Below are 23,596 nucleotides of genomic sequence, written 5' to 3' on the forward strand. Positions count from 1 at the left end.
ATGGTCAAGCATCCAAGCAAAATGCAGGAATTGTTAACTGGAAAGCAGAAGGGGGTAAAATAAACCAGAAATACAGATAAACATGGTGCAACCGCAGCCACACGAGAGAAAAAATAACAATAAAGAAAACATCAGAATAAAAACTATAGCACAAAGGTATATGTTTAAGCTAGGATAGGATTCAAGCATCTATATACTTGTGGGGGTTTGTATCAGCAATAGAAGAAAAAAAAAAGTGTAAATGTCCTCTCATCTTGTTATTCTGTTCCTGTAGCCTGACGAGCAGCATGAAGGGCCGATGCAGTGGGTGTGCTGAGTCGGGGGTGATTGTGGTTACTTTGAGTATGACTAATCGGATGCATGAATAATTTTCTGTGATATGTGGATGGACCAAGGGGTCAATTATGTTCCACAGTAAAGTAGGTGGTGGTGGTGGGGTTGTACATGGAGTGCTAGCAGTTAACAGATGAGGAACAGTCCCCTTTGCCCGTGCATGTGCAAGTCTACAGTGTACCAAAAGTCAGTTCACCCACTCAGGTCCAGCAAGGTATTTGTACACTTCAATCTTTTTAGCAGTTACAACAATAAAAGTGTCCTGCAAAAGCAAAGGCAGATAGATCCCCTTGCTTGCTAATATTAGGTTTTACTTGTCCACGTTTGAGTGAAATGGGAAGTTGTATTCGGTATATAAAAAAATCTGTGATTACACTGTTGATGTGCCGCTCAATGTGCGAGGAAGTCGTGAATCTTGGGAAGGAGGTCAGACTGCGCATTAAAGTAGTGGACTTTGGTGATCCTTCACTGCAGCCGTGTTGTGTTGAAGGCTGAACTAGATTGTGTGCTGTCCTGGTGGTTCCATGTGATTGACATGTTACTGCACCTATGTGCCTTGCAGGCAAAGGCATATCAACTGAGACCAGTTTCTGAAGTTAGTCTGTGACAATCTGATAGAAAGCCAAAGAACGTACGTCAAGGCCAGGTCTTTCCAGCACAGTCACGTTTGCTGATTGTAAAGGTTTCATCGACAGACGACGGAGGACAGGCTGAGCTCTGGTCCACAGACCTCAAAGGATGCTGTCTGGGCCTTTTGCCCAAATTGGCTTGCATCGGTACAGTTTTTGGCAGTTGCTGGTTTGTAGTCAAATGTACCAAGCAAATCATTTCAAAAAACGTCGACCAAAAAACCCTGTGTCATGCAAATAATAAAGTCAAAATGTATTAAAATACACAGGCTTGTGTACATGCAGTATACTGCATATGTAGTGCCTTAGAACAGTAATGCAACACCAAAAGGTTTCTGTGGTGTTGCTGTTATGTTTTCATTTCAAAACAAGCCCTTCCAAATACGTACTGTAGAACTGAAGAGGGAACAAGAAAGAGATAAAACATGACATCTTGCCAATGTATTAGCCTGCCAAATCGAGAGTTTAGTAGGAGCATGAAATGTGAGACGCATGAAAGTGGAGACAGGCATAAAGGATGCAGTGAAGACGGGGGTACGTGGTCTATGGGTGAAGCACCCAGCACGTGTCCGACTCTGAGACCCTTCTTGAGTAAGGCTGAGTCAGCGTTACCGCGCTGGGTGCATGTGTGTGTGTATGTGCATGCATGTGGCAGCAGTTATCGCCCCCTGCCTCCCCCTCGCCATTCCACTGTATCCCCTCCTTCCCTCTCTCTCGCTCTCTCTTCTCCTCTACCGCTGCAGTACCTCTCCTGCTCACTCCTCCCTGCGCTTTCTGCTTTTCCTGCCTGGCTGCTGGCTCTGCTCCAGCATCCCACCGTGCCTCTCTCGTGCGCTCTCCTCCCCACCTCCAGCCTATGTCTCCTCCTGTGGGTTTTACCAGCCAGCCTGCTTCCCTGGCTGCTGCTGCTGCTGCTGCTGCTGGAGCTGTCTCACATCACACTGCTGCGCCGCTACCTCTCTGCATTGCTTCTCCTCGCTGCTTTACGCCTCACACTCTCCCTCGCTGGATAATCAACCGCTGAGTCTGAAAGAGACAGCGACAGAGGACAAGGAAGGGAGGGAGAGAGACAGAGAGCCTGCACTCTTCATTCAACTGCTGCTGCATTCTTCTTCTTCAGTTTGCCTCTGCTTCTCTGGCCTGCTTGGAGTGAAGGAATTTATCCTTCTCTCTTTGCGCTTCCTCCCTCTGTTCATTCCTGGGACAGAGTGCAGAGGAGGAGAGAAGAGGGAGGGACCTGAGAGCAAGACTTCAGCTGCACAGCTCAGTGTCCCGCCTTGCTCCAGAGACACATGAGACAAACACACACAAACACACAAAGACATTTGCATAGATTGGACACAGTTCAGGCCGACCAGACTGGCAGACGGGGGACAGATTGACAAAGGCACACGTTCTGTACACACACGTAAACAAGACAGACGGACAGACAAGCGGTGTCATGGCGTCAGTGGACAGCACCGGTTCAAGTGTCTCTGGTCGGCTGAGATCAGGGGATCTGCTTCACACTGGTCTGGCAGTTGCACTGCTGCTCGGTGAGTTATACTTCTCTCCGTACCTTCAGCTGTCATTCCTCACTCTTCCACTGTATCTCAACATTACACAACAACATTGTACTTCTTTCCTCTGTGTAGCATTTTCATACCACATGCCTCATGTTGTCTTTACATTTCAACTTGTTTTCATGCCCTCTTCACCTTCCTTTCCTTTGCTTAAGTATTTAGGTTCACAGCTTTCACAGTAAATCTATACTCCTTTGTTTTCTTCATTACTCCATGCCAACATCTGCTGTTCTATCACGTCTGCTTTGGCTCCCCTGTCTCATCATTCTCGTTCCACATCTTAAGGCTAAAATGTATGGTGATGTCACAGGTGATGTTTACTTGTTGCTGTGCTGAGGGCATCAAGGTCAATATTTAACATCCAACTCTTGGCCGTTCTGAATTGGACTTGCGGTTGCTGAGCCGAATGAGTGACTCACTAGATGCCTCTTCGTGCCTGTATTTAATAATCTTTCAGGAGGGAAATTGATAAAATGGAAAGAAATATAAATGTAGAAAAACATATGCCTCTAAGAGTACATAAAAGCATTTGTTATAGCGACAGTTATAACTTGTGTGTGTGTGTTATGGGGGGGAGGGGGGTTGTAGTGTTACTGGTAGTGACGTAGTGGTGCGGTGCAGTGGTGATTTCTGCTTCTGCTCATACACTCTGCCTCCACATCGCCAAATGTACTCCTCTCTCTCTGTTGTTTTGAAACTTAACACAGTTGAGCCGTGCTATCCTTAGGTAAGGTATACACCAAATTATGATATTTCATATTATCTTGATCTTAAAGTCCACTCTACACCCATACATCTCATGCAGAAATATTTTCACAGCTAGCAGCTGTTTTTGCTCTTGTAATTGTTTGTTTCCACATCAATTTCTTTCTTTTGGGGATTTTTTAAGTACATGGTCCACAAATATATTGCTGTGACTGATTGTTACTGAATTCACACAGTTTATGTTAAAAAAAAAAGTATTGCATTTCAGTCAAGATAAGTCCTACTTGAGCATTTGTCACAATGGCCCCAGTAAAATCTAGCATCAGCTTATCACACACGAAATGCTTGTAGATGAGATGATGAAAAGGAAGAACATTTGTGACGAACAAATGAAATATGAGCAAAGCTAACAACTAAATAATTCTGTAAAAAACAGGGAATTAAATACAGGTTATGGTCATCGGGTCGTACAAAAGTGTTGAAAAGAGCTAAATCCAACACCATCTTGTCATTGCACCATCATTAACACCATCTTGTCATTGCACCATCATTAACACCATCTTGTCATTGCACCATCATTAACACCATATTGTCATTGCACCATCATTAACACCATATTGTCATTGCACCATCATTAACACCATATTGTCATTGCACCATCATTAACACCATCTTGTCATTGCACCATCATTAACACCATCTTGTCATTGCACCATCATTAACACCATATTGTCATTGCACCATCATTAACACCATCTTGTCATTGCACCATCATTAACACCATCTTGTCATTGCACCATCATTAACACCATCTTGTCATTGCACCATCATTAACACCATATTGTCTTCCCACAACACGTGACATTTTACCTGTAACATTTTGACACAATGCTTTATGAAGGATGAGTGAGGATGAATGCAAATCACACTCACTGACAACTACATGTGACCCATTTGGACTCCAACGGCGAACACTGAAACAAGGGAGTTCTCTTCCGCACTGTGACTCACATCAACAAGATAGCTGTGTTACTTTGAGTACATTATACAGCAGCCCACATTCCAGATTTTAGAATTTTTAGAGAGAGAGATTTTATTTGGCAAAGTTATCAAAATAACTCAGTAATCCTGCTTTATCACGCATGCAACAACACATGTGTTTTGAGCACGTTGTTGTCGTTGGTTGTGTGGTTTATGATCGTGTGGCGTTGGATGCTGGTCTGTATATTTTAGTTGTGTTGCTTCACCGTTGGGCTATTTGCTGTTGTAATTCGTAGGTCACCTTCTTTTGTTCTGTTCTTAATTGCTACGAGATCTGGTAAATCCGATGCAGTGGAGACAATCTTATTTCAAAAGAAGAAAAACCCTGTAAAGCAGCATGAAACTTACATCTTGCAGACCAAATAAGGGCTGGAAGGTAAAAAAAAAAAAAGCAACAAATTTAACAATCTCTGGTGTACTGAAAGTGTTCTTAGAGGAAAACACTCCTATATAGATCTCTATATCTGAAATGTTTGATCTAAAAACAAACCAAGTCCCACTGTGGTCCCTTCCCTATCATCAATCGATCACCATCAGTCCCTCATTTTCTGTTGTTGACCTTCCTAAGACCTTGAACCAAACTCATTTTGTGGAAGCCATCTTTGGGTATCAATCCAATAACAATTCACAGTTTCTGATTCGTTAAGGTGCTGTCCTTCCATTCTTTGCAGTTCTTCAGTTTGTGACATCATGATGAATCAAATCTACCCCTGCTGCAATTGCCATCTTATTTGTTGTCCATCGCCATTCTCCAACATGACACTACTTAAAATCACAATCTATATTCTGCAATTTTCTATATTATACAGCATATGGTTATGCATCCTTCTATGCCCATTACACATCTGTTAAAATGTCATGCTTGTATGAAACCAACCGTTTTACATAATTCATTTCCTTTGGAATTACACCTTTTCCAAAACATTGCAGCAATCTCTTTCAACAGAGCCATTGGAAACAGAGATAAAACCGGGGAAAATACAAATGAAACAAAACCCCAATCAAAGCCAGGTGTGGAATAAAGGGAAAATAATGTACATATTCAAATATTTCTAAAAGTCCTGCCCTTTAAACTACTCAACAACTCTTTTGATATCATGGCCAGAGATATGTGAGAAGCTGGAATCAACAGGCAATGTGTTGCTTCTTCAAACTTCACAATAGAAATAGAAGGCTAGTCTTGTGTTAGCACTGGAATATCAGCTTAATAAATTACAGTTCAAACCTCTTCCATCTGACCACTGAGTAGTTTGAAGACGGCCCAAGAAAAGCTTTTCTGGGATTGAAAACAAATTCAACATCCAAGTTCCAACAGGATTCTCCCCTGGCCTGCAACACTGTGGGGGCGTCGAGTAAATGGAAGTTTCAATCATTTCAATCTTCTTCTTTTGGGGACAAAACTATTTCAGGTGTAAATACATCTGGTGTCTGAATTATACACAAAGAAATGCTGTACAATATGTAGCCTCTAGCTGACCTAGGTTAAATCACCCGTTGACCTTAGCCATCGTCGTAACAATCCCTCCCCCCCCCTTCACGGGAGCCGCCACTGTTCATCAGAATCAGAACCGTTTATTGCCAAGCAAGTTTTCACCTGCAAGGAATTTGTCGTGGCGGAAGGTGCATAACATTCAACAATAAACAACAACATTTAACAATCAAAATAACATTTAACGATCAAAATAACATTTAACGATCAAAATAACATTTAACGATCAAAATAACATTTAACGATCAAAATCACATTTAACGATCAAAATCACATTTAACTATCAAATAACACTTAACTATCAAAATAACATTCAACAATAAACAACAACATTTAACAATCAAAATAACATTTAACTATCAAAATAACATTTAACGATCAAAATAACATTTAACTATCAAATAACACTTAACTATCAAAATAACATTCAACAATAAACAACAACATTTAACGATCAAAATAACATTTAACGATCAAAATAACACTTAACTATCAAAATAAGATTTAACTATCAAAAACAGTCAGCACAGTGCAGGAAATAGAAACATATTTGAAATGTACAATAAGATATGGAATATAGGAGATGGAATAAAGTGCACACAAAAACAGATAACAGGACCGTAAACCAAGTGAAGTGTATGAATGTTAAACCTTCATCATTCACAAAGAGAGGCCACTGATATTACAAGCCCTCACTATAACGGACAAGCCCTCAGAGCCCGGATTACTGAAAGGACCAAACACACTCCTCTGAAAACAAAGATTCCAAGACGTTCAAAGATATGCGAACACACAAAACAACTATCGCTTCAACCCACCGACATTATACCCCTTTCATCCTCCTTACTCTAAGGTTCCATTAACATGCGGGATGATGCAACACAGTCAACAAACAAACAGCAGAAAGAGCAATGAGGCAAACAGATTCAGTGCAGCTCTCCGGTTATAGCACAGCAGTCGGTATCGGTAGTTGGCGTGTAAATGTGATAATTGTACTGCATGTTGTTGCTTGTTTGCGTGGCTATCGTACCGCATAAGTGTGTGTCTGTATGTGCAGTGTAAACGTGACCCAGCCTTGGGCCGCTGTTGATTTAGTTACTGAGCTGCTGTTGTAATTCTCTGCCCTGCTGTCACTTTACTCACCTTGAAGAGGACGTCTCACTTTGAAACCTTTCAGCTGGCATCGATGACACAAACAAAACCACACAAACACTCACAGACCGGCTCCTCACATCTCTCCTCTATTTATTTAGTTATAGCGTCCTAGAGGAACACGTTCCGAGAGCAAGTAAGACGGAAATATTGAGGGGGGAAAAAAAAGAGAGCGAGGGCAAAAGTGCCCAGTGCTGCGGAAAAAAAAGAATCGTAAGAGCCCATTAAAAGAGAGCAAAACCAGAAACGGAAGAGAACAAGGAGAACCTAAGTGGCCTGAGTTGCTGCTGAAAGTAAAGGAGATGAGTCAAGACTACAGCGGAGAGGTACAAATACCGGATGTTAGAAGAAAAGAGGTGAGACTGAGAAGAAGAAAAAGCTAATTCATAAAACTGAAAGTACAACCAAACCATATACACTGAAATACCTTTAGTGCATAATTATGTAATTTTAATACAACATTCCAAGATTTAAAACTGTATTGCCACATGAACCAGAAAGTTGTCTTTCTGAGTCTGTACTCATGTGCACAAATGTATCCAGGTTATTTTTCTCCTGAACTATATGATACTTTACAGACCAGACAGTTATTGAAACCTGGTATCTGTTCACCACTTATGATCATTTCCCCGTTAATGACCAAATCCTCATGTACCGAATTAGCAATTTATTTGGTGATCAAGTCGGGGTTGGCTGCATTCACATATTTGCTTTTACAGCCTTGTCGCATTCGGTTCAGTACCACTCGGATACGAGACAGAGAAAAGACAAAGGAGAAAGAAAAACACTAATGAGACATCCAATTGCTTATTATATCATCCTCGCCCATTAACTGATCAAGACTTTTATGTCGATTGCGAAGAACACTAGGCCCGCTACACACTGCATTACATTAGCAGTAAATAATGACCGGTTCATTTTTTCCCAGCTGCGACAGTGACACTGGTATTGTTTTCACCTTGTGAGTCTGTGTGTGAGTCATCATGGCAGAATGTGGTCCTGGAGACACATACCGTAGCAGGAATAGGCGTATAGTCGAGATCACAATGAAGGCCAAGTTTGAAGATGGGTGTGGTCTGAAGAAGGGTGTTTGAAGTAGGGGGGTAGCAGGCACTTTACGCCCCTGGCCAGATTTGGTGCCGCGACTGGTGGGATTGCAAAATTGTCTCTAGTCTCTCGTCAGCCAAGTATGTTTGATTTTTGCTCTGTTCTCTGGTCCTTGTGTTATGACACTGGAAGTGTTTGTTTTTATTCTACATACATTGTTAACAGCCACAGTTGCACTTGGTATTGGGCAACTTAATCACAGTAAAGTGCCTATCGCAGAATGGCAGTGCCAAAAAAAGGCTATTTATCTCAACTTCAAAAGTGAGCACCCCAAATGATTACAGTGTGTCCAGAGCATTGAACACCCAATGTGCTAAAGTACACAGGGATTCCATCCAAAAATGACTTGAGGGATTCTGCTGTAGTGAGGTTTTGTTGTCGCTGATGTCTTCACAGAGCTGCAAAACCTGCGGTGCGAAATTCTTCTCTAGATGGCAAGTCTCTCACAAACACATAGGCATGCATGTACTTCAACATTGTTTGCACCGTGTCCAAGTGCAATGTGAGCCTGAGCAGGTCAGTGCGTCGAAGAGCGTTTATAAATAGCCCCCCCCCCCGAGTGTGTGAGAGCACAATCTGAGAATTACACCAGCTGTCACTGGAAAAAAAACAAAAAAACAAAAACATACCCGGCCAGGCAAGACCCAAATATCCAAACGAGATGAGCTGTCTCTTTTAGAAATGAAAGAGTTACCGTGTGTTTTCTGCTTTGCACAACAATGTCACATGACACCAATAATATTTTGTAATATTTTGTTTTGACCTGGGAGCATTCCTGTCACGCTGTCAGTTACCCACACAAGTCTTACACACAAACGGTATAGCAGTGAAAGCACCGATAGAAATGAATGAGGGAGCAAAAATAAATAGCACAGCAATATATATGTAAGAATATTTTCAAAAGGATTCACAAATGCGCAACGTATTTGAAACTCTGATCACATTAATCATCAGAGGACAATGATTGGTCTAAAAATCCTTCTAAATTCCGGTGACATTGTGTCCTCAGCGACATGTTTTCCACATTTCCCCTCTTGCTTGACTCCTCTCTCTAATCGCTGGCACTGTGTGATAATTACTACGGTGCTTTACATGAAGCCAGGGGGAGGCCGGGGGAAGTCAACTGGTCTCATAGAACGGTCGTTTGGCTTGGAATGAGAGGCTTTACTGGACACAGGGTAGCAGACTAGGTCACTGTATTTTGACTTCATGACTTATACCATTGATAATACTAAGATTGAGAAACTTAACTGGTGCCATCAGCATCAGAGCCGACTCAAGTGAAGATCTTAAAAGCAACGACCGTCAGCTGTCAATTTGCACATTTGACTTTACTTTGGAAGGCTGCAGTATTGATTATGGCTACACCATCAGTCATGAATTGAGTTTGAGTCTAGACTAACAAAGAATAGTGAGCACTGTGATAAGAAGACTGTCATCTCATTAGCTGTACAGACTGTAATATTAGCTACTTAACTTTGAAATGCCATGACTCATCAGTTGTACTCATCTGTTGCAGTAAAAGCCCAGCCATGTGAGCCAGCATATAACCTGACTTAATGTCATTTATGCTGTAAAACATGGTTTGAAAGCAAAGTAAGCTGAACTATAATTGACCCAACTTCGAACTAGAATGCGTTGTTTTTGGTGCACACTGTATATGTGCCATACTATATTTTCTTTTTGTACTATCTTTTATTTCTGTGTTTTTTTACATTGGTTTTTTTTTTCTCAATCTTTTCCTTTCTCCCTTGGTTTCAGGTGTGTGGAGTGTTGCTGGACTGGAGGTCTCGGTAGGTAAAGTGCCTCACCTTGAAGCGCTTAATGGCTCCACGGTCCTGCTGCCCTGCACCTACTCCTCCTGCATTGGCATCAGTAAACTCTACTTCAACTGGCATTATGATGACAATGGAACCATGCAAAAGGTACCGTACACACACACACACACACACACACTCATGTGCAAGCATGAGCAACTTGGACATACTGTACAAGTAAAACACAAAAAACTGCCTTTATTGACCTTTTCTGTGTTGCATGCCTTGGGCTCTTCACATTAACACATGCTAATGTATCTATGTGCGTATAGAAATTGATCTGACTACCCATCTCTGTGTGTGTGCGTGTAGTTATGTGAAGCGGTGATTCCCATGGAGGGCGTGGAGCCCAAGGTCAGTGTGTACCATGAGCGTGTGGAGTTTGTTGGCTCCTCAAAGACCAACAACATCTCCATCCTGCTGTGGAACATCACCTTCGATGATGAGGGACAGTACATCTGTTTCGCCAGGAACCCAAAAGAGAAGTACCGCAACCACAGTGCTACCTACACTCTTATAGTGGTGGACCAACGTATGTGACACATAAAAAAACACACCTAGCTTTAGATTACACCTGCTTACAAGTGCTTGTACCTTAACAAGACAGATGCAAATGCAGAGTGTCTCCCTGCTGGTGTCTCATCTCACTCTTTCTCCCTCACAATGTCTTTCCCTCTCTCCCTCTTTCCAGTGAAGGAGGTTGAAAGTACTTTGACAGTCATCATTGTCTCAGTGCTGGGTGGAGTCATTGCCTTAGCTATCTTTGGCATGGTGATAAAGGGCTTGGTTGTTCAGTTTCTGCTGAAGGATGATGACAAGAAGTGAGTAGGCCACTGACTATGGTAATAACACAGGATGAAAATACAGAATATAGTTGACAGTTGACAGTAATATGCTTCTTATCAAACATATGACTGACTGTACTTGGTATATGAATGTTTTAGTCAATTGCTCTATTACCTTTTTCGTTAGAAAAACAATTTTGTTAGGATGCGTCCAAACAAAACAATTAATTAGTTATAACATGACCTTCAGTAATGTAAGATTAAATTATGTATTTACTAGAGTTGTATTTGGATTAAGGAAATTAGAAATACAGTTTAATTTCTACTCAAAACTTTCATCTTGACGAGGTTAATATGAGGCTCGACTGTTGTTGTCCATGTTAACGGGACATTTTCTACCACTTAGCAATAAATGTGTAACTCGCACATATCATGCAGACATAACATCAACATAATATGTGGCTACTCAGCGTGACTGCAGACATTAAGTGGCGCGAGACATTAAGTTCTCCGATTTTAAGTTGTTTTTCGCTTTCAATTAACTTCCTTGACATGTTTTTCAGTAAAATCCTAATTACATATTTCCAATTTGTGTCGAACGCAAGATTCGTATTCGGGTCTGTGAGGGTAAGGCGATGTAAAAATCCCTGCAGTATATATATGTCGCCATTATCACTTGTGTTTCCTCCCTCTGTGGGTGTTCATCTTAACCTTTTGGTTTCACTGTCCCCTGCAGCAAAGAGTGCCTGGTGAGCTCGGGGAATGACAACACAGAAAATGGAGTTACAGGAGCCAAAGCAGACAACAAAGGGACACCAAAGACACCAAAGGCACCAAAGGCACCAAAGGCATGAGTAAAATGCAAAGTACGTCCGTATGTTTGTATATATGTGAGACAAATGTACAAGCTCAGAGAAAGCGATGTTACCAGTGGACTGTTTTATCTTACTAGCGGCTAATACAACATGTGGATTTCTATTTTAAATCATGCTTGAGATTTGGAAAGTGTGGAATGTACATAGGCCTGGATCACTCTCTCAGCTACACGGCAGCCCATTTGTTACACAGTGTGCAGCCTCTGTTATCGACTTCTGCTCTCCGAAAACTGAACACTTTCTCAACAGTATAGCCTCAACTTGTCTCTGCTCTCAAATATACTTGCTGTTCTCATACCCTCTTTACATCATCTTAGAGGAATAACTTTGCACCGAGCAGATCCTCAGCTGTTTCAATCATCAACTGCCACTCCAGAAATACAGTTAACTTGTCTCAGTTGACAAGCCACCAGAATGTTTGATTCTTCCATCTACAACTCAAAGTCAAACTTGGACCCAAACAGACCTGACCAGTGGGAGCAAACACACCTCGATGCCATGATGAATTGCCATAATCTATGTACTGCCATGATGTCAACTGAAGCAGCACAGAATCCCCAAAACCAGAGGATTCTTCGTTCATAAACGTAAGCCATTTTTCACTCACAAAATAAATAGAATTTGCTGGTTAAAACTGGTAAAGATACATATTTTTAACACTGCTTGTAAAATGGCATTTAAAGATTTAAGGACCAGGTAACACTATTGTAGTAGGCTACTGACGGAACATGTTGTACTGTTGTTGAGATTAACAAATCATACGTTGGTTTGCGAGAGTGTTTTCGAGGCATTTTCTTGCCCCTGACCTTTTATTCCTGATCTGACCTTAAATACTGCCATTGCCAGCCGGAATTTCAACTTGCATGTTTACAGCAGGGTCCAGGTTTGACACACTGTTGGGGTGTTTGGTTCATTCAGGCCAACAGTAGATTTTGATCAGCTACTTCATAGCTCAGGCTGACAACTGGGCTTTCTTAGGTGACTGAAGGATCCAGTTATGCACAGGGTTTATTTTGTTTGGCTTTAGATGAAACACAGGTGCCTGTTCTGCTTCTGCTCCCTCTGCTGGTGGGAAAATAAAAAAATTGAAAACGTATGATAAAAAACAACAACCCGAACCTTCATCCAAGACAGTCCCGAGATGACCTAGCTCCCTAAAGAAATGAATGAAATGAATCATGCTGCTTCTGACTAGTAACCAATGCATTTTTAGCATGTGCACATTTTATATAACTTCATATAAGTATATGTTGTCCAGGACCACAGTACAGTAACATTTCTGTGTGTCTCTGTATGGTCCCATTTAACCCTTCACATCGCCTTCAATCAACTGAAGCTCTGTCAATGCTTGATAAACACCTCCCCACACTGCTCCAACTTTGCTTACCCTTTAAACCAGGTCAGGGTGATGGAAAGGTGCGTCTTCTTTTAGAGCGATGGCCTGCAAGTATTTGTGGGAAAGAAAGGGTGAAAGGCATTTTACACTTATTCAAAAGCGAGCGAGTGAATCACACAATCGAACAACTCTGCTAGACGTTTTAAGAAATTGGCACTTTGCCCAGTGGCATATCGGCAGGATATACTGTAAGTGGGGAGAGCCAACGTAATGCAATTCTCCGGCTTCAATTCCAATTCACTACCAGATTTCCGCGCCGGTATGCAGACTCTAACTAATACAAACTTGCTCTGAGAACCATAAGGAAACACTTTAGTCTATTGATACTGCCTCAGCAACGCAGGTGCCACAGCATTGGGACAGATCAGTGAAAAATAATGTAAAGATCGTCAGGGAATAGATGTTTAATATTGTCCAAGAATAGTATATTTTAAGTCATTCTAAACATAATATTGAATATATTGATGTTATTGTCAAATGAATGTGTGAATATTCTTATCGACCAGTGGTTCATTTTTCTTTGCCAACTGTCTGATTTCATGTGACTCAACAATCAGCCAATATTTTCAGTGTTTTGCTCAAAGTTCAGTTTAGCCAACAACTACTTCCTGTGACTGTATGAATTTTGTGCATTGAAGATAATAAGAAGTCTGTATTGGGTTTCTAAATAGTACTGGTGTCTTAGCCCTAAAAAGTACAGGTCAACAAGTGATCAAGAGGGTGGAGGGAGTAAATAAGCAAAATGAAAGAAAATATGAATATGAATTTAGAACATACTCAACCCAAACAGCCAACAAAGTCTCCATTATATCACATCTGCATCTCGTGATTATTAGTACTTAGAGCTAAGATGCCGACTGGAAACTAGAACCCGCTCTCGATGCGACTCTCGGTAGAGAGAGGTCACGTCTGTGAAGCTGGCACACGTGACCTGCCACACCCTCACACATTACTTGAATAGTTATGAAGGCTGAAAGCCACACTGTGGCAAGATTTGATTTCATGTTTTTCAAATTTTTCACCTCTGTCATCCTGCTGCCCTCGACAACTGGAGTGCACTCCCCCTTTTTGCTTTCAATGGAAGCAATACGACAGACATCCGAATATGCAATAAGCTGTTATAAGGCACTTTATAGACGTGTCTGGACTGGCTGTAATGGCAACTCTGTCTGTCCAAGGCACTGTTCATTGTACCGACGTTTGTATCTACACTGTACTCGTGTACTGTATTTACTGTATTTCAGTTGAACTAATGCATCGGCATTAGGTGCATACTGTATATTAGACAGGTTAATCTACTTTGGAAAACCGTAATGGCTCCTTACATTGTAACTGTGACTGTGCAGTGTTAGAAGGGATACAGCATCCTTGTGTTGTGAAACTGTGAATGTTATGGATATAAGAAAGCACTTCGCACACACACACTCACCTGCTTCGTTGTCTGTCGAGTCTTGTGCAGATCCCTCTGTAAAGAGGATACATCCAACGTCTTCCTGAAAGGAAAAGCAATATTGTGGAGTTGACCCTGTCTGTTTGTGCACTTTTCTTAATTCAATACAAAGCATAACGGTTGCTTTCATGTAAGGATTGTGACGCATAACATGTATATTTGTGGACACAGCTCCCATTGTGTGGTCCCCTTTTTTTTATGTTTTCTGGAGTGAAGCCCATTATTATTATATATATATATTTGGGCGATTCTTTTTTTATCTGTGACTATCATGGCTTTATTTCCCTGAAGTGACAAAGTGGAAAACCTCCATAATGCCCAGTAAACCAGACCGGCATATGTGTGAAAGATAAACCAACGCTATCTCATCTAATGCAGTCTAGATCTAGATGTGGAACCCTGTGAAATATTGGCTGTTTTTGAATTTTTTTTGAATGATCTTTGTTTTCTCACAGAAGCCCCTTTGTACACTCTGACCTGCCTTGTCTTTATCTGTCCTGAAACTTTCCTGAGTCTTGAGGTTTGCCAACTGCTTGTAGTGATTGCTGCAGTACTGAGTCTGCCCTGTACAGTGTGTCTCTGCAGTGGTACAGCACGGTAGATACAGTAGCACTGCCACCCAGTGGTAGATGCCCAACACATCGGATGATCTTCCCTCTAGTCTAGTGGAAGCTGATGAGACATTCATTTTCAAAATGCACATTTTGATACAGATCGAAATGACTGCATAAGGAATTTATAAAATCATTGCTACAATTTCCATAGTTAAAACAACATCAACATAATATAAATCGTGTTCAAATTGTTGCTAATTGCTTTAGATAATGCTATTAATTGTTTACAAATATACATACTGTTAACTCCAGTGCCCATTTGACATTTTATCTACATTTAAAAAAGAGGTGATGTGTATCCGTTTACACGAAATATGTTAGGAAAAGGATACATGCAACAATTTGTACAAACATGGATCCTTTATCAAATTGCTCTGTGTTAGTGTTACTGTCACATTACTCACTAAAATAACAAAGAGTGCTGACTGACCACTATGATTACTCAGAGTTAGTATTGCTCTTACTGCCAGAGCGGCTGAAACTCAAACTGCCAATCCAAGAGTCTCACGTCTGCTGTTGTTACGAACCTACTCACTACAATGACACACAACTTATTTGGTATATAGTTACACTACAGTAATTATGTTGTATTACCATCTACCGCTCTATTAATGGTATTTCAGTACTAAACTGTAGATGATATTGCTCCATACTCCTTCTGTATTTCTAGCAGCTGAAACTCACACTGCCAAGCCAAGAGTCTGACATCCTGCAATATATGTTATATTATATGTTACAATATGTTATAATTCTGGCACTAACACAATTGTGTTCCTTACAATTGTGTTCTTTGTCAGAATTAGAAAAATTAGAATTGTTAGAATCATTTTAACTAAGATAGTGAACATCAAATTATGGTTAGCGATGCCAAACTGTGATGCATATTGTGACCTATTGTGTGTCAATATTATATAACATGCCTAGCAAACTGCCTCCTATATAGCTCTTGAAAGATATTATCTCATGGATCAAGGCAGCGAGCTGGAGATTTGAATTAGAAGCACCGGCTAACACTGACCTGTCCACTGCAGTCCTGAAATTAAACAATTTTCAACAATGTTCTAGCAGCTGTTAATGTTATTTAGTCTTAATAAAAATAACAAATTCATATTTACACATTAAACACCATACACTAATGTTATACGAATTATAGTATTTTATAGTAAGTCGATACCTTGCAGCAAATTACTATATTTTGCTTACATCGGCACAGTAGACGTCTGCAACCCCAGGTTTCCTCCATCAACGTTCCTCTGATTAGTCAGCTGTTTGTCTGTGTTTGTGACCATGTTGCTCATGCTCCCTTCATGCACCTCAACCTTTTGACTTGTTAAAAAAAAAAAAAAAATGCATACTGGAAATAAAATGTTTGAAATTCCCACGGCACTGTTGAGTCTCATTGTGTCTTTATCTGCCCTTCGGGAATGCTCATCCAGTCCAATAGCTGGTAGAGCAAGCAAACGCTCAAGTCTAGATTTGGCTTACGCTGGCATATTAATTCAACAACCCAATGGGCTTCTTTGATTCCTGAAATACTCATTGTGGTACAACTGTGCAAATATCATCCAGGTTTGTTGTAGCCAGGCTTGTTCGACCATTCACTCACGTAACCTGCAAGATGAGTACAATTCTTACTACCCACACCTTTATGGCCAAATCAGTTTTTTTGGGAATCCAGCAGTCGCCAGTATCTCCATTTACCGCAACAGAAGAAACTGCAGCTGCACAAAATGAGAATAGTTTCCAATGCAAACAAAAGGTGTCTGTCCTGTTTGCTTTGGCTGTGTCTTCTGCAAAAACACAATATGATATGGGACAAGTTAAGTAACGTGACGAAAAAGAGCCAATTTACAATTTACAATGCGTGCATTAGCACCTGGTTCGATAAGCATTTAGCATTAGCACCTCTCATTTCAGTTTTCACATTGTGTCATGTCATGCATGACAGATGAAATAAATAATCACATATTTCAAGATTTCACACAATGGGTCATAGACCTACAAGTCTTCGACTATATGTGAGATGACTGACTTCCCCACCAGAAATGAGTCCAATGAGCGTGGTGTAATCGGTGAACTTCAGGAGCTTGATGGACTGGTGACTGGAGGTGCAGCTGTTGGTATACAGGGAGAAGAGCAGAGGGGAAAGAACGCAGCCTTGAGGGGAACCGGTACTGATGGTCCGAGGGACTGAGACATGCTTTCCCAGCTTCACGTGCTGCTTCCTGTCAGACAGGTAAGTCAGTGATCCACTTGGTGTCATATTCTGCATGATGTTAAAGGCCCACTGCTTCTGTGATAGTTAAGACAAATCTAGATATGCAATATTGCAAATGAAAAGTTTGGTCTACAATGTAAACCAATTGCATCTTCCCTGTTGTGTCGCCATCTGCTGGATTTGACCAGTTTTGATTTTGGTTATATGTAGGCTAGTATGTCCTATGAGGCTGCCGTACTCTATATGTAAACAGTAAGTAATAGGCTCGTTCGAGATGAGCTGCGCCTCGCCTGGGAAGTATGCAGCAGCAGCAGCAGCAGCAGGGGGGCGTTGAAAAAAGCCTGCGTTCAAGTCGGACAGTTTTCAAGTGCCTTCAAAGAATAAGCAGGAAGTCAAAAAAAACAGTTACATCCAGGCGTGTCCCATCATGCAGTCTGCGGAGCGCAACTGCGGCGCCTGCCTCTAAAAACTGTGGATTTATCGTTGACCACGTGGCCATGACGTCAGAGCAAGTCGGGATAAAGTCGGACGCAAATGTAACCGGCATGCATTGTGCAGCGATCACCATTTATCGATCTGCGCCGGACTGGCTCATCTCCAACGAGCCTATTTATACGACCATGTCATTTTGATACTTTATTTCTTTAAAAAAGTGCAATATAATGAGAAAATAATATAATGTGTGTGTATTCGGCCTACATGGCTGCGACAGCGTTCATAAAGCCTCATGTCTGTGGTTGGTTTCATTTGAAGTCATGCAAATTACAAAAGCTCGCCCTCTATTGACCCTAGTCACTGGTGCCAACATTACCATGAAGTTTATAAGTTACTCATCACAGCAAAACGAAGCATTTTACTGAGTGTTGCCAAAGTAACAAATGCAGAAACTTTGTTAGAAAATAAGGGCGCTGTATTCTGCGGCAAACGAGACACAAGTCACCGGTATGTATGTTTTTATTGTTAACATGTTGTTTGTTTGGCTAGGTATGTGCTATGTTTTTGTTTTGTTTGGTGTTTGAAACGTGGCCTTTATTTTGAATATGCACCACTGTCTAAATTGAACGAATTAGGTACAGGTACAGTGTCACTGTAGGTGTAAATAATGAATTAATGGGGGCTGAATGAATCAATGTGGAGGAAAAGCACAGGTGTAGCTGATTAAAGGTGGCGCTGTTCTACTGAAGGGTCCCAGTGAGTCATGGCAGTGGGACAGTGAGCCAGCATGCACAACACCACGACGCTGAAACTGAACCAGCTGTCATTAATTTGATCATTTGTGTTTGAAAATGTTGAAAATGGCTTCTATGGAACATGGCTTTGTTGTGAAAAACACAAGAGTGATGGCCTTGGTGTGTCACAATTGTGGCCACTGCACAAAGTGATTTTGACTTGAGTGTGGAGTTCCTGTACGATGTCATCTATTAAATAGCTGCACATTGACGTGCCTGTGCTCACTTGTGCTGACATGAGTCAAAACTATAATTTGGAGCCCAGGTTTACCATCTGGCAGTAGAGCAAAGTCATGACAACAACCACACTTATGGTTTGGGTTTGGGTATTGATTTGTACCTTTTTGCATGTTTGTAAAAACATGGCCTCTGGAGAAAATGGTGCTCTCACTGCATTCCCTCCTGTGGACGCTTCCATGCTTCTGTTGTCTCCTTGGGATTTCTACACATAGGTAAGTCTAGCAAGCGGCATAGGGATTGAGTATGGACCCCTTTCAAAGGTGTATGGATATACTATCAATACGGGGGAAAAAAGTCTGGTCTGTAATACAGGAAGTTTGTACACAAAACACCACAGCTGACACTTCATGCCAGTGTGAACTATGACTTTAGCGTATCACTTAAGATGCGGCTGCTGAAAGCAAATCACATTTTCTCCTGCTCAGGGTTCAGCGTTTACCCTTGGATGAGTTTGCAGGAATGATAGTCTCAGTGTGTTTGGGACAGTGCGTGCTTGGTGTCAACAATCTAAAACTCATAGACATTTTATTCGCAATGATATAAAACAGAGAAAAGCGGCAAATCCTCACATTTGAGAAGCTCGATCAAAATAAAGGCCTCTTTCTAAGATGGCGTGTGTCATTGTGAGCTAGTTACAGTACAAAAAGCAGAGGTGTTATTCATAATAAAGATGGCTCTGTTCTTTTCAAGTGTCCTGGTAAACCATGACAGTGAGCCAACATGCACAATACCAGGACCCTGAAGCTAAAGCAGTTAAAATGAAATCAGTTTGATTATTTAAAATGTGGTGAACAGGGCATGTTGATTATTGATTCCGCTCTACTGAAAATGTTCATACAAAGCAATTTTGATTTGTGTCAGTTTAAAGTTCAAGAGAAGTGCGCTGTAAGCAGCAGCCAGGCGCTGTCCAGGTTATTGATTGGTTCACTCTCTGTGTCCTAAGCTTCCCATCCATCTGTATGTTACCTTAATTGCCTTGCAACCGGGAACTTGACAAGGATCCCACTGTCTGCTGTTACTGGAAACGGAGATAAATAAACCTGATCGACTGTCCCATTGATTACTTGTCCCATATCTCTGTTGACGGGACCTGTGCAAGGAGAACATTGATATTGATGGGTGTGCGTGTGCGCGTGCGTGTATGTGTGTGTGTGTGTGTGTGTGTAAGACCCTCTCATCTAACAGTCCTCAGAGATAAATATGGCCAACACCAATGTTATCAATGCTACTTCCACAAATTGTCTCAGCAGCGCATCGTCGTCTGTCTCCCATGCGGGATGCTGAGTTCAGAAGCGGTTGTTAAAATGCACTTTACTTCAGTACAAGCCAGGCCGGTTCATGAATCAGTCACCTGTTACCCTTTGCTTTTGAGTTTATTTGCTTGATGGAGAGTTTGACCTATTTTTCATATACGATCGTGATCTATCTATTGCGGTCCATCTATTTATAAATATTTACTATTTACTGCTGGGACTGACATTTGATTGCTCCATGACTACACAATTGTCAGTACTTTATTTTAATGTTCCCTTCATATGAGCTGTCCACTAGGGGGCGGTACAGTGTAAAGCATTTTCAACAAGCGGTGCATCCTTTCACCCCAACTCAGCCTCATGCTGAACAAGCACTGATACAGAACCATATGGCATGTTTTGGGCTTGGTACCTCATCTCAGGGGATCTTTTTGACTTTTATTATTTTGAAACATGCAAATTAAATGGGTTTATGAGTTTTATTTGCTGAATTATAGTTCATTTGTGTCATTAATAATTTATGTCATCTCATTCAATAAATACAATCTTAGAATATTACACATAGCCAGTGTTTTGAGAAAAGTGCAATTTCTTATTTTCATCCCGATATTCCACGAGGGGGGGGGGGGGGGGCAAAATACTGTCTGCAAAAGAAATGCATTTGAATTGTTTGAAAAAATATTTTTTTCATTGAAGATAAGTGTAATATAAATTGTATGTATTGAAATATTAGACCTCACACATTGTATTTGTCTAGAATGGTGTATCACAATAAACACTTTATTTAATACAAGTTTATCAGACATGTCGACCTCATTTTTCTTCAAATAGGAAATTACAGTAGCGTTATTCCAATGTGGTTTTTGCTGCTGTTTGGTGTTGAGGACCCCTCACCTTGAAACTGACCAGGCTTTTAGGGCGTGATTTCATCCAAAATTCAAAACTCATTCAAAAACCACACAAAATGAATCAATGCTAAAGAATTTAAATGTGGATTTTGAATTAAATGATTTGTCAGAAATACCCCCCTTACTGTCTGCTTTAAAAGTCCTTTTTTAAATTGTATCTGGAAACAATATCAACTCTTTGCCCAGTGAACAAGGATAATTTTCTCCAGTATTATTGTATTGCATTAGCTGTTCATTGGAAGCTTTCAATGCATTTGATTGGGTTGGTAATACTCCACACAGGGGCAGCACGCACTGGGCCAAATACATGCCTTTGCAGGTTTTCTTTTAATAATACAGTAACAAAAAGCAGGAGGAGCAGGATTGTATTACAATATTATGTGTGAAAAGTAGGTTCCTAACATTTGTCTAAAATTCAGTAGGCCAATAAAACAGTAAACAGGCAAGATTAAATGTGGGCCTACAGTGTTGAAATGTGATTTATTTTTTCTTAAAAAATTATGGCTTTTTAGTTTTGCTCATTTTGACCAGATTTTATTATAATTTGTAATATGTAATACTATATTATTATTATTGTGTACCTAAAAAGAAACATTTGATGTTGTATTTAATAATTCAAGGCTTCCCAATTCAACATCCCAGCATATCAATATTTTCATTTTCCATCTTTTATTTTGTTTCTGCACAGGTTTGGTTGGACAAAGCATGTGATAAATATCCCTGTTGATCACTTGATTGATTACCTTGCTCAAAGGTCACGCTGGCGCTAGTAATTTCCTTGTGCCGGAGGCTCCCTTTCCACTTTTAGTCCGCCTCCACAGCCTCTAATACATATCATGTTATTTTGTTAACCCCTTAACAGCTGACCACGCTACTACTGTAACGCAGTAAAAATACCCAAAACTTTTTTTTTTTTTCATGAAAGTGTCCTTGCTTTAAACAATAGTGAATAACTCGTTTGGTACCAGGTATATTTGTGCGTGAAGGTAACGGAAAGTAAAAGAGGTGAGGCAATCGACCCTGTTTGCAACCGTGCGGGTCTCGAACCCAATTAATTTCTAATAATTACAATCCACGGGGCTGTGGGGATCTCCGCGGCGCTCCGCCCTGCCACCGGGTTCAGCGTATCATAATAAAATATGTATTGAGAAAGTGCTTCAGAGGGGAGAGGAGGGAAGAGAAGAGTGAGTTATTGCGGGGAATGAAAACTGTTTCCATTTAGTCTAATTGAGCGCGCCGCCTGAAGCTCTCTCTCCCTCTCTCCCTCTCTCGCGCCACCTTCTCAGGCACGGTGTGTAGGCGCAACCCACTTAATAGCTTCATTTGTGTCATTACAGTCGAGGTAGAGCGAGATACAACCACAATGAAGTATTCATTTTAAACCTCTCTTAAGTCAGCCATAAGTCTGTGGATATGGGACTTTTGGGGTTATGCTATTGTCTGTATGCTAGCGCAGAGTTTGAGAGTTTATCTGTGTTGATATGATATGGCATGGTTTTGGCCAGCCCTATGTTTTTCCCTTTTTTTTTTTTACCAGGGCATGATGTCTGGACTTTAAGTTCAGTTTCAACACAGTTTAGAATCGATAGCTCGAGTTCACAAGCCATTAAAGAGTTAATCAAATAAGGTCAGCATGATCTCATGCGGGTCTAATTAATTGCCAATTACTGTAATTATGCTGTGTCTGTATGGGAACAAATATAGGCACCTTTATGATATCAATGAGCCGGACTTATGTGTGGATGGAATTTTACTGTATTTTTTTCATATAGGTTTTTTGCAATAAAATACAGAGAATGGAAACAAATCATGAATTGTTTTTTTTTGTTTTTTGCATCTGCTGGTAGGCTACTCTATTTAGTTGATATATGACTCAGTATCTAAATATGCCTCTATAAAATGTTTATGTGATAACGGCAGACATGCAGTGATTTTATTGACTTTTAGTGCTTGGATGGCATGCCTTTATGAGTGTGGCCCTTTTCTTTCAATCCAAAACGAAAAGAAGTTGAGCCAAACATTATTCCACCCACTGAGATGAAGGTTTGGACAGGAGTCTTTCTTTTTTTCTTCTTATTTTCTCTCTTGATAGAGCCGTTCTCCTTCCAAGTTAAATCAAGTGAAAACATCCTTTTCGAGCCTTCAGCAATTACCAAGTGATGAAATGTACGCACTGCAACAGAAACGTCTCAAACAGGCATTAATTCTAAGCACTTAACATATTAATAATTATCAGCACAAAGCGAGAGAGAGAGAGAGGAAAGAACCTGGGCACTCTCATATTAGAGCTGTCAGTCGGGTGCCCAAGCGGGAGAGAGAGGGGGGGGGGGGGGGGGGGGGGGTTTCATTCATTTTCCAGTGCTCGGTATAATGGTCAAAACACAATAAAAATATATAAAATCTTTAATGACTATTTCCAGCATTGGTAATTCAAGTGAACGTTGATTAATGTGACTTCACCTAAAGAGAAAAGGTGCACTGTAAAGATCGTTATGATGAATGTCCTCGACACTCTTGTAGATCCGGCGTGCTGCACTTACAAAAACAAAATATCCATCGAAAGCTTTTCATTTGCTGCTCATTGTAGAACTTATTTTTTTTTTCCTTTTGAAAAAGATCGACAGATCTTTATTGCATTGCTTTGTAACTTGTTTTTGCCTTGTGAGAAGACTTTTGTCCAATCTGACTAATCGTGTTGTCCTGTTCTGCCTTCATTTGAAATAAATAGTTCCGAGGTATAAGTCCTGAAATAAGTCAACGCTGCGCTGGACGCATCTCGTTTAGAAAAGTTCC

General features: G+C 40.8%; 1 protein-coding gene across 2 annotated transcripts; it reads left to right on the forward strand.

The window, feature by feature from the left end:
- The first annotated feature begins 2,109 nt into the window (after positions 1-2,109).
- LOC306780343 (sodium channel regulatory subunit beta-4-like) lies at positions 2,110-16,336 on the forward strand. Of its 2 annotated transcripts, none has more exons than XM_079272683.1 (5): positions 2,110-2,497; positions 9,780-9,943; positions 10,148-10,367; positions 10,527-10,656; positions 11,357-16,336. In XM_079272683.1, exons 1-5 carry the CDS (start codon positions 2,404-2,406, stop codon positions 11,472-11,474), a joined length of 726 nt encoding a protein of 241 aa, XP_079128809.1. In that variant the 5' UTR covers positions 2,110-2,403; the 3' UTR covers positions 11,475-16,336. The 2 variants fall into 2 exon arrangements, with proteins under 2 accessions (XP_079128809.1, XP_079128810.1); XM_079272684.1 differs by having other exon boundaries at positions 10,527-10,677; positions 11,357-11,469.
- Positions 16,337-23,596: the final 7,260 nt, after the last annotated feature.

The sequence above is a fragment of the Melanostigma gelatinosum genome, assembly GCF_949748355.1.
Source record: "Melanostigma gelatinosum genome assembly, chromosome: 7".
Classification (NCBI taxonomy): domain Eukaryota; kingdom Metazoa; phylum Chordata; class Actinopteri; order Perciformes; family Zoarcidae; genus Melanostigma; species Melanostigma gelatinosum.